Here is a 12,277-nt window from a genome sequence, read left to right on the forward strand (position 1 = left end):
AAAATACATTTATCAATCTAGATATATCTAATGTCATATCAACCATCTGAACCAAAAGTAAATTATTTAAGACTATCAGTATTTTCAAAGTTCTGAGTCAGATTCTATTAGAACCCTTCCAAGTTACGACAGGTACTAAAATGGATTCTCAGAATGCCAAAATTTAGACTTTTGAGAAATCAAGTTTACAATAAAAATTTCAGATGTGGTCCCACTGGCCACTTGACTTGTGTTTTTTCAAAATAGCTATCCTTCTGAGGACCTAGTATGTGCCAAGCATTTTATACATATACCTCTATGATTCCATTTAATCCTCACAACAACCTTGCCAATGTGGTATTAAACAAATTCAGAAATGAAAATAATTTCAGAAACCAGGCCACCAAAATCACATAAGCAACGGTGGAAGAGCCAAAACCAATAGCTCACAACATCCCTGCCTCCTAGTGTCCACACCCTTGGATAATCCCCTCAACTGAGGAGACCTTACAGCCTACAGATAGCAAGAAACTGAGGCCTTCAATCCAACAGCTCACAAGGAAATGAGTCTTGTCTTCAATTCTGAGAGATATTCCCTGCAGGTCTTCCCCAAGACAAGCCTTCAGACCAAAACACAGCCCAAAGCAACATGGTGATCATAGCATCATTAGAGACCTTGAACCAGAGGCCTCCAGATTCCTATCCTTCAGAAACTGTGAGACAATAAATGTTTATTGCTTTAACAAGTCAGCTTCAGGGAACTTTGTAACACAACCATAGATAAAAAATTTACTCTGTACTTAAAATCTTTCACTTGAGTAACAAGTGAACTGTATTCTTTAAATGTAATTTTGAGAGTCCTACTACCCTAAATGGTCTATTATATATAGAATCACTGTAATTTTCCTGCTTTATTTTTTTTAAATTTCTAAGAACCATATGTTTACTATAACACATCATATATATTTAAAAATAGAAGTGATTTAAAAAAAAAAAAACTCTGAGTAAAACTGATACTGCATGAATTCTTTACCTCCTTATGTACTGAGTGGCCTTGCATACCCTCTGGCCCAGGACTACTGGGACACTTCATTCGCCAAATACTCCTTGAAAGAAGAAAAAATTACCCTACATAAGAAAAAGTCAATCTTTCCTCTGGAGTTTAAACTGAGAGCTCTTCCAACAGAAGGGAAAAGAAAAATCTCTTCCTCTCTTCAAACCGTTGTGTTCTATGGCTGCTATAACAAATTATCACAAACTTGGTGGCTAAAAACACAGGTTTATTTATCCTACTGTTCTGAAGGTCAGAAGTCTGAAATCAGTTTCATTAGGTTAAAATCAAGTTGTGGTCAGACTAGCATTTCTCTAAAAGCAACCTACATATCCATCTTGACTCATGGTCCCTTCATCATCAAAGCCAGCAGAGTAGGACTTTCTCTGACAAGTGCTTCAACTATCTTATATTCCTGATCAACTCCAGACATTTTGCTAATATGATGAAATTACTGCTTCTGATAATACTCTCACTGGTGAAATCTGTAGCATAAAGGAATGTGGATTTGCTGAAGTATTTTCAATTTATGCCTCCTCCTTGCAAGAACACAGTATAAGAATCTAGGAAAATCTTTAGCCCACACCCCTAAGAATGATACCCCAAACTTGATCCCTAAATGGTCTTGAGACCAACCATGGAATCAAAGGATTCAGTTTGGCTGATTGCCAACTGCAACAGCAACAAAATTCTACCTCTTGAATATTGTTGAATTCTGCCTCAAATGAACCTTTCATCAAAAAGCTGCCAGTTTACCTAAGAGGACAAAGAGCTGGCACCTTGTCATACCTACAGAAGTTGTGTGAACTGGTTTGCACAGGTTTATTTGTAAATATTTAAAGTCTGTACTTGTATTCAAATTTAATGTAAGACTGGTTTCATCAAAATCTGTTCATGAAGCTGTGGTAAACACTAAGCTTCTGCCACTTGTAACCAAGTTGGCTTAGGTCAATTATCAGTAAATAAAAAGATAATGCTGTCGTGAGGGTTGAGATGAGAAACCAAAACATCAAAAGTGGAGGCAATTAAGAAAACCTCTAAATAAGTAAAATCCTGAGAAAAATGAAAGGACACATATTATGTCTCCTGCAGTGGAGAGCAGGGTACTAGTTCAAGTGCACAAGGATATGAAGATAAAGAAGTAGGTAAAGACTAAAGGAAGAAAGGGACTTGAATACTATCCCAAAAGAATCTGAAATTTAACTCACTATAACTCATAACCACACATTAATACTAAACAATACTGTAATTCAGTGCCCCAAATCAGTTCAACTCTGATCCTCCAAATCTTTACTCCTTTTTTCAAAGCTCACTTGAAAAGCTAAATCCTACACGAAACCATTCCTCACTAGAGAATATGTGGCTTCATATTCAATCCCAAATAACCATTCCTACTTCATTCAAAAAAGTGCTGACCTAAAGAGATACTTCTGCTGCTTTAACCAAGCTATTCAAAGCCACGAGTCAGGTATAGAGCAACCCATGTGATAGATATTAAAGTGAAGGATTAGGTAAGAAATACACTCTCATTTACATGCCCACTTTGATTTCTTACCAGTTTTATAACTTCTCCCAAGTCCTTTAACCTGAACTCATTTTTTATTAGCCTCCGCTGCTTCTAAAAAGTGAAAAGGCTAATTCATCTTCCAAGATGGTTATATACGGAAGTACTCTATAACCTAAAAACAGTAACATAAATGGTAATTGTGACTGTAACTTCCATTCTTATTACATCTAATTTCTCAAATAAAGAAATATACACGGGGTCGCAAAGAGTCAGACATGACTTAGTGACTGAACAACAACATATTAAATATAATCACCTCTCATCTCCCACTACAATTATGTCTCTTTGAACTTCTACTGAATTGCCACTACACTTGACTCACTTTCAGTTTCAACACACTCCAATATGTTGTTCCAAACCTAACCCTTCTTTTTTACATTCTATACCAGAGGCCCTCACCAGAAGATGCCTTCATCCAATTTCCAACCATCTCTTTTCTGATATTCCAAATATAGAAGAACACCCATGTTTTTAAGACTTCATTCTTAATTTCTATCCTTTCTAAAGAAGGGTTGAAATATCATTTTCTCTACAAAATTTTCACTAAAAAGGAATCAAAATGCAGACTTAAAATTCATTCACAAAATCACAGTTTACAATCTAGCTTGAAATGTCTACATAACTTAAATCTTTCTCTAATTTCTTGCTTCTGAAGAAATACTGTTTACGTTTTTTAGACTGTCTTGCAAATAAATATAAACTATTTACAAAATAGTTCCTTGGACTTTTTTATCATCACCCAAAGACATCAAATAGACTCTTTTCCCTCTTATCTAGCATAAACCTCGAATAATCCTATATAAACTACAAAGAATCTGTATTGTTTTTCACAGCTGCACAAATGTGTTTGACTGCATCAATACTTTAAAAATGTAAACAAAGACAGGGATTTGAAACATTTCACCACACAATAAAACATCATCAGTTCTAACTCCACTAATTCCAAATATTGCTCACTTCAAACTCTTAAAGAAACTGCAAAAAGGTTCCCTCTATCAACAATGGTACGAACATGACACAGTTCTTAAAACAAGCTCAAAATTCCTCTCCTTGGGTTATCTCACTTGCTTCTCATAATAATTCCAGAAAAATAAATATTATTCATTAACGGCGAAACCTGTCCAAGGTCACAAACTGAAATAACTGAGTCGAAGCTCAAGTTTTCTACCCATGAATCCAACTCTTCTTGAATAGCTGACTTGAAGGGCAGCACAGTTCTCAAATAGCATTTGCTTTCATCACAGCCATTATTTCACATGGTGAATCTATTTTTAAAGTCCTTAACAGGATCTTAATATATATGTCAATTCTCCTTTCCTCTATCAGAAAACATCTTTTAAAATATTTACCATCATATGCCATTCTCAAGTATAACAAATTAAAGATTTTTTACAAGACATATAAAAGCATTTGCCATTGATTACAACTTATCATGATCTTAAAGCAATAAATTACCAAGTATTCACTTGGTATCCTTTACTTACCGAGACAATGTTGTTTTCCCAGAACCAGGCAAACCTCTTAAAAGAATAAGTAACTTCTGCAATTTATGTAACTTTTCCTCTTCAAACTGCTGGTTTATAAACCTGTCTGTTCCATTACACTCGTCCAGAGAAGGATCTTTCCAGTATCCTTCACTGGTTTCACAGAAACCATTACTCGCATACCCATCTTGCACACTGTAGTCATTTCTAGAGGGATGATCACTACTGGTAATATCACTGCAGTCAATGTATTCATTGTTCTCATCAAAAGTCAAACAATCCCAGTTAGCATGACAACTATTTACAAAATATCCATTCTGCATCTCAAACTCATCCTGTGCATGGAAAATATTTGATGGTGGATTTGGTGGAACACTGAATCTTTCAATATTTAAGTGATAGTTAAAATTGGGAAGATGAGGGTCTTGTGGTACTACAAAAGAATGCATTGCTTGCCACTCAGGCCTGAAGGAAGTAAATGAATTGTCACAAAATGTAGGTATCACTTGTCCATTACAAGGATATTCACCTGGCTCATTCCCCAGGCACTGTTGATAATCACAATGTGGTTGAAGGCCATTACTAAGATGTTTTTTCTTTTCTTCTTCAGATTTTAACAGATCATTATTATGGCTCTGATAACATGCAATGAGTTGTTTCTCAGAGGGTTCGGGTTCCTTACAACTACTTTCTGAATCATCTTTTTCATTCTCAAGCTCTTCAATTTCTTTGTAAAACTGGAACAATTCATTGTCAATCTCAGATGTTTTGGAGTTAAATTTCTGTTTCTTTTGTTCTCTTTTGCCATCTCTACCATTGATAGTGTCTGCTTGATTCCTCCTGTCATTACGCCTTTTTTTCTCAGGGGGTTTGTAAATGGGTCCTATAAATGCTTTACTTGTGCTATATATCTCATCATCTGTGGATACCAATGGAGGATGCATATCCTGTACAACTTGTGAATCAACAGACTCAGTAACATCCAGTCTGTCACTAGGCATCCCATCATGTGCAGGTTTCAGCAAATCTGTAGTTTGGGTTTTGTCCTCCTGAGGATAACTATGTCCTCTAACATTAGTGATGGTTATAGGGGTCCAATCACTTCCAGTTTTCTCTTGCTTTCTGTAAAAATTACCACTACCATGATAGGGGAAAACATATGCCTCTTCAGTAGACTTTAATTTCTTGGAGCATGGTTCAGTTAGTAGTTCTTCCTCATATCCCATGGATTTAGCTTCAATTTCACCATAAGGCATCTGAGGAGCAAATCACACAACAAATACTTTAAAAATCTAAACAAAAATTTCCTCAGAAACAATAGAAAAAAACAATTTGATATAAGCATTTAAAAAGCATTTTCACAAAACACGAAAATTTTAAAGTTGTAATTTTATAACCCCATACTACTGTTATGACATTGTGATTTAAAGCAGGAGTTTCACTGAAGATAAATAAACATCCTTTTTTAAAGAAAGTTATATCTCCTATTTAATCTAACTGATGTATTTCTGAATTCGAGAACCTAAGCAAAAACTTAAGCAAGCTTGGAAAGCTCAATCAGTAATACACATTTCGATGACACAGATATACAATCGTGTACTAAAAGGGAGAGTAAGTGTGCCAACCAAAATGACACATATACAAACTGGTTGTAATAAACAGTATCATAAATGTCTTCCTGTTTAAAACCACTAGGTCCTTAGCAAACCTCATACAACCACAAGTGTTAGCAATCAAACATCAGATTAACTGAAATGTCAGTCTTTATAGGCCCTATTCTTGCGAGGAGAGTAAAAGTGTCACAAACTGTGTGCACTACATTAATTTTAAAGAAAAAAAAAACAGTAACTTAAGTTGTCCTGAGAATGACAGAAATATGTGATGTTTAGAAATTTGGCAACTCCCCAAATCAAAGCCCTCATCTTTTCCAGATGGTTCGTCCATCTCGTAGATAAATAAACTCTGCTTCCCTTGAAAATTTTTGGGGACCCTCAACAATACAATTCAAAAGCCTGCTTTGGTCAATACTTCATTCCGCCCGCTCTCTGGTCTTCCTTTCTGTAATACGAGAGCAAAAGGAAAGGGCAAAAACACGAGTGCGACAGGACGGCCCCAAGGGGACTGGAAGAAAATACTCCTGAAGAGAACGCCAACCTCCCAGAAACAGGCCCCTCCTAGGCCGCTTCTCGGCCTCTCACTTCCTCATTATAAAGAGCAGAAAAGTCCCAGGGAAGAGAAAGGAGAGAGGCCTATATACGGCCTGAACCCTAAGGCCTCCTGACCTCCAAACAGGGTAGCCCGGGCAAAAGCGCTTCCCCCAATTTCTCTGTCCCAAAGGAGACACGTTCAGGTTCTGTCTAGGAATTTCAAAGAGCTCCAAGACCCAAAGGTTCACTCCCGGCTTCTGGTTACGGCTAACCTAAAGGGTTCAGTCAAGCGCCGCCGAGAAGCCAAGCCACTGAGGGAAGAAGAAAGAAACTGAAACCCGCCCCCCCCCACCACAACCTCACCTCGCTTAAAATGATCTGTTTACTCACCCTTTACCACAGTTCTGCATTGACCTCAAAACAGTAGGTGAAAGAAGCGCGGAGACGTTCCCCAAACAGATACCGGGTGGGACTGAAAGCCCAGCCCTCGGAAGCCGAGAAACAAGCCGCCACTCCGTACGCAAGATGGCGACCACCTCACAGTTACCCCGGCAGGAATTACGAATTCGCGCCAAGGCATTGTGGGAAACGAAGTCCGGAATTCACACCCAGCCTGGAAATCTCAACGTCTCCCAGAATGCATTGCTTCACATACGCGCTGAGGAAAACAAGCGAAGGCCGGAAGTAGTTCTTAGATTGGAGGCGGGACGTTGTTTAGAAATGCAAACTTCGGCTGAAACAGGCATCGACCTGGTCTGGTGTTCACCCCTAAATGAAAAGGCACTGTGAGTGCCTGACACCCAAAACAGATACATAAGCTGTTCTGAGTACATGCTTTAAGGCTTTTAGGGATACTCAAAGACTTTTCAGAGGGGTCTTAACATTTCACCTCGCCAACTAGGCTTACTAACGTTTCTACATGACTAGGTTCATGTTTTTCTGTCCAAGAAGAGAATCACTGCAGCAGAGGCTTGATAACAGATAAAAGTACTTGTGATAAAATAACTTAAAATGTCATAGCTGTATTTTGTTTTGCGAACTAAAGACCATTTTCTGAGCCTTCTTGTTAAAACTGTCAACTTGTGGAAAGCGCTTAGAATAGGGCTTGGTAAAAGTAAGTGTTATATAAGTGTTTGTTAAATTAGAAATAACCACAAACCGAACAACTGGCAGTCCTCTGCTCAGGGCCCCTTTTCTCTTCCCACCGTCTCCTCACTCTCTCTAGACCCACTCTTTCACCTGCAGGGAAGCTGCTAATCTCTTCACACGTATTTAAATATGTAAGTAAACCCGTTGCCATAGCGTTTTAATTTATAAATAAAGTAGTTAAAATCACAGTCTCTAATGTTTGCATTGGATTGTTTAACAGCCTTATGACCAAGAGGGCTCACCAAGAGCAGTCCATCCCCTTAGAGCGACAGACTCATCCTCAAATAGAAATTCTCTCGTCGACCTTTATGATGTTTCCTCCTAATTAGATTCAAATTATGCATCCTTGGTGGAAACAACCACACGGGTGCAGTTGTGCTCTTCCTCAGGATGGTACATCAGGAGGCACAGAATGTCTGTCTATCCATTATAAGGTGGTATTAATTTTTATCAACGGATCAAGATGGTGTAGTTTCTTCACTTTGTTTTCCTCTGCTTTCATCCCTTAAGCAATCTGTGAAAAAGTACTTTGAGACCAAGAAAATGTCTCACTCCTAATCAAACTCTGCTTTAAAAATTTTGCCTTCATTTATGATTCTACTGCAACTGCTCTTTACAATGTTAGTTGTTGTGTTTATTTCCCTCTTACCTCCTTCAAGTCCACCACATTTATTAGTTTTGATGCTTGTTGCTGTTCAGTCGCCCAGTCATGTCCAACTCTTAGCGATCCCAAGGACTGCCGCATTCCAGGCATCCCTGTCCCTCACTATTTCCTGAAGTTTGTCCAAGTTCATGTCCATTGCAAGGGTGTTGACATCCAGCCATCTCATCCTCTGAAGGCTCTCTTCTCCTTCTGCCTGCGATCTTTGCCAGCTTCAGGGACTTTTCCAATGAATCAGCTGTTTACGTCAGATGACCAAAATACTGGAGTTTCAGCTTCAGCATCAGTCCTTCCAACAAGTAGTCAAGGTTGATTTTCCATAAGATTGACTGGTTTGATCTACTAAAAAGAAAGTTTTGATGCTACTAAAAGGAAAAGCCCCCTTACTTTCTATCAGTATGAATTTACATGTTCCTTTTTGTTCAAGAAGTTAGAGTCTATTGCTGTGCTTATTTGTTTATTAGTTTATAGTAGTCCATTTTTAGGATAGTTTTAGGCTCAGAGAAAAATGGAGTAGATAGCACAGAGTTTCCATGCATCCCATTCACCTGACATATAGTTTCCCCTGTTACTAATCTCTTACAGGATTATAGTATTTTATATATATATATAGTGTATATATATATATGTACATATATATAGTATTACAGTATTATAGTACATCATTACAATTAATGAACCAATTTTGATACACTAATGTTAAGGACAGACCATCATTTTTCCTTAGTTTTTCACTAATGTCCTTTGTGTCCCAGGGTTCCATCCAGGATGCAACATTGCATGGAGTTGTCATTTCTCCTTAGTCTCCTCCTGACTGTGATGGTTTCTCAGACTCCACCTGGTTTTGATGACTTTGGCAATTTTAAGAATTTTTATAAGAACCTTGTAGGATGCTCTTCTATTGGAATTTATATGATGCTTTTCTCATGATTAGACCGGGATTATGGGTTTTTGAGAGGGAGACCACAGTGTCATTTTCATAACATTATAACAGGTGTACATACTACCAACATAGTTTGTGATTGTATATTTGATCGCCAGAGTAGTGTTGGTCAGGTTTCTTCACTGTAAAGTTACTCTTTGGTAACCCACTCCAGTGTTCTTGCCGGGAGAATCCCAGGGACGGGGGAGCCTGGTGGGCTTCCGTCTGTGGGGTCACACAGAGTCGGACACGACTGAAGCGACTTAGCAGCAGTAGCAGCAGCAGTCAGGAACCTTGTAGGATGCTCTTCTATTGGAATTTATATGATGCTTTTCTCATGATTAGACCAGATTTATGGGTTTTTGAGAGGGAGACCACAGAGGTAAAGTGTCATTTTCATAACATTATAACAGGTGTACATACTACCAACATAGTTTGTGATTGTATATGTTGATCACCAGAGCTGTGTTGGTCAGGTTTCTTCACTGTAGTTACTCTGTTTCCCCTGCTTGCCCTGCCAACTCCTTGGATGGAAGTCATTGTGCATAGCACACATTTCTGGAGTCCTCTCCCTTCATTAGAGTATTAAGTAATTTACTGTGAATTCTTCTGCATAGGAGATTTGTCTCTTCTGTCCTTTCCTTATTTAATTAATTATTTTATTTATTTATTTTGTCACAATGGATCGTCACTGTGTTGCTAGGACTCAGTTCTGGGATGTGGATCTTAGTTTCCTGACCAGGGACTGAACCATCGTCCCCTGCCTTGAAAAGTGGATTCTTAACCACTGGACCACCAGGGAAGTCCCCATCCTTATTTATTCTGATGCTCAAATTATCTGAGGTTTGCCCAGCTTTGGGTTGGCTCCTTTCGACCTGCACATTGAGTACTTCCTTATCTTGTGGCACAGGATTTTCCAGGCTTTATTCATTACTCATGATCTGGAATCAAAAATTTCTCCAAGTCTTGGTTTCTTCCCTGCCCCGCCGCTTTGGAGAATGGTATTTAGAAGATACGACCTTGGCCCTAAGAGTGCTTATTGATACTAGAGTATTACTGCTTTCAGGTAATCTCAGTAGACAGAAGGTGGGGAGAGGGCAACAGATTTTCTTTTTTTTTTAATTTAAGAAAACATAAATATTGATACTTAAAATTCCAATATAATTCCACAATGTTCTCTTAAAAATTTTTTATTAAGGTATAACTGATTTACAGTGTTGTGTTAATTTCTGCTATATGGCAAAGAGATTCAGTTTTATATATAATACATTTTTTATATTCCTTTCCATTATGGTTTATCACAGGATATTGAATATAATTTCCTGTGCTATACAGTAGGACCTTGTTGTTATCCATTCTATGTATAGTAGCTTTACAGTGTTCTTTGTTGCCATTCCCGTTTCATACATGTGTCTGCCTTCTTCAACCATGAGAACCTTGTTTCCTCATAGCACATTTATTTCCTAATCCTGCATTACACATAAAATCCTGCATTACACATCGGAATTGCTACATTCACATATTTACCTAAGCAAACCTACTAAAAAGGGTTTAAGCCTTGGTTGTAGTTTTTCTTCTATAGATTGACGGTTGAAACTCAAAATACTAGGTACAAAAATAACTTGAATCACTTCTCTTGCACTACCCTATTACATTTCCATGGGTTTATGTTAGTTATTTGAGATATATCTGAGGTTTTTTTTTTCTATTTCCAGTTTTGGTTTGTTTTTTCTTCCATTACTGATGAATTCATTTTGCTTTTGAAATATGTAGAATAATATGTTTCCCAAAGTGTAAACCATCGAAGAGTGTATATTCAGAGAAATATCACTCTCTTCCTCTCTCTTAAACCCGTTTTCCTACAACCTTTTATATATATACAATTTTCTTGTTATCTGATGTATCCTTCTTATGTCTCTTTTTGCAAAAAATAAGCAGACATATGTATGTTTTCTTATTTCTCTTTTCTTAATCCAAAGTGAACATACCATATATGCAGTTTTCAATTTTTTTTTTCAGTTAACAATATCTTCTGGCGATCATTTTTACATCAACTTAGAGAGATCTTTTGGGCTCCAAAATCACTGCAGATGGTGATTGCAGCCATGAAATTAAAAGACACTTACTCCTTGGAAGAAAAGTTTGACCAACCTAGATAGCATATTGAAAAGCAGAGACATTACTTTGCCAACAAAGGTCCGTCTAGTCAAGGCTATGGTTTTTCCAGTAGTCATGTATGGATGTAAGAGTTGGACTGTGAAGAAAGCTGAGCGCCGAAGAATTGATGCTTTTGAACTGTGGTGTTGGAGAAGACTCTTGAGAATCCCTTGGATTGCAAAGAGATCCAACCATTCTATTCTAAAGGAGATCAGTCCTGGGTGTTCTTTGGAAGGAATGATGCTAAAGCTGAAACTCCAGTACTTTGGCCACCTCACGCGAAGAGTTGACTCATTGGAAAAGACTCTGATGCTGGGAGGGACTGGGGGCAGGAGGAGAAGGGGACAACAGAGGATGAGATGGCTGGATGGCATCACTGACTCGAAGGATGTGAGTTTGAGTGAACTCTGGGAGTTGGTGATGGACAGGGAGGCCTGGTGTGCTGCGATTCATGGGGTCGCAAAGAGTCAGACATGATTGAGTGACTGAACTGAACTGAGAGAGATCTTCTTCATTGTATTTTACAGATGCATAGTACTCCATGGTGTAGATGTACCATAGTTTATGCACTTAATAAATGTTTCAGTAGGAACCAGTATTTTGGATGTTGGATAGCACCCAATATTTTGCAATCATAAATAATGCTACAGTAAGTAACTTTGTGTTTTTATATACTAGGAGGCATACCTGTAAATTCTTCAAAGGGGGATTTCTAGGTCAAAGGGTAAATCCATAAGTACTCAGTTCAGTTCAGTCTCTCAGTCGTGTCCAACTCTTTGCAACCCCATGAATCATAAGCCTCCCTGTCCATCATGCCAAGCCTCTCTGTCCATCACCATCTCCTGGAGTTCACTGAAACTCACATCCATCGAGTCGGTGATGCCATCCAGTCATCTCATACCCTGTCGTCCCCTTCTCCTCCTGCCCCCAATCCCTCCCAGCATCAGGGTCTTTTCCAATGAGTCAACTCTTAGAGTACTGGAATTTCAGCTTTAGCATCATTCCTTCCAAAGAACACCCAGGACTGATCTCCTTTAGGATGAACTGGTTGGATCTCCTTGTAGTCCAAGGGACTCTCAAGAGTCTTCTCCAACACCACAGTTCAAAAGCATCAATTCTTTGGCGCTCAGCTTTCTTCACAGTCCAGCTCTCACATCCAT

General features: G+C 38.3%; 1 protein-coding gene across 2 annotated transcripts in view; it reads right to left on the minus strand.

Moving 5' to 3' along the window:
- N4BP2L2 (NEDD4 binding protein 2 like 2) overlaps nt 1–6,794 on the minus strand; it is a 71,909-nt gene extending 65,115 nt beyond the window's left edge. Inside the window, exons 1-2 of one of the 2 annotated variants that reach the window (XM_005687525.3) lie at nt 6,619–6,794; nt 4,082–5,337 (exon numbers count right to left, since the gene is read on the minus strand). In XM_005687525.3, coding sequence (XP_005687582.2) covers nt 4,082–5,337 — 1,256 coding nt within the window. In that variant the 5' untranslated portion in view covers nt 6,619–6,794. Of the gene's footprint in view, nt 1–4,081; nt 5,338–6,618 lie in introns of those variants that run through there. The other variant, XM_013968170.2, reaches the window with a different exon arrangement.

This window comes from Capra hircus, chromosome 12 (genome assembly GCF_001704415.2).
Source record: "Capra hircus breed San Clemente chromosome 12, ASM170441v1, whole genome shotgun sequence".
Taxonomy (NCBI): domain Eukaryota; kingdom Metazoa; phylum Chordata; class Mammalia; order Artiodactyla; family Bovidae; genus Capra; species Capra hircus.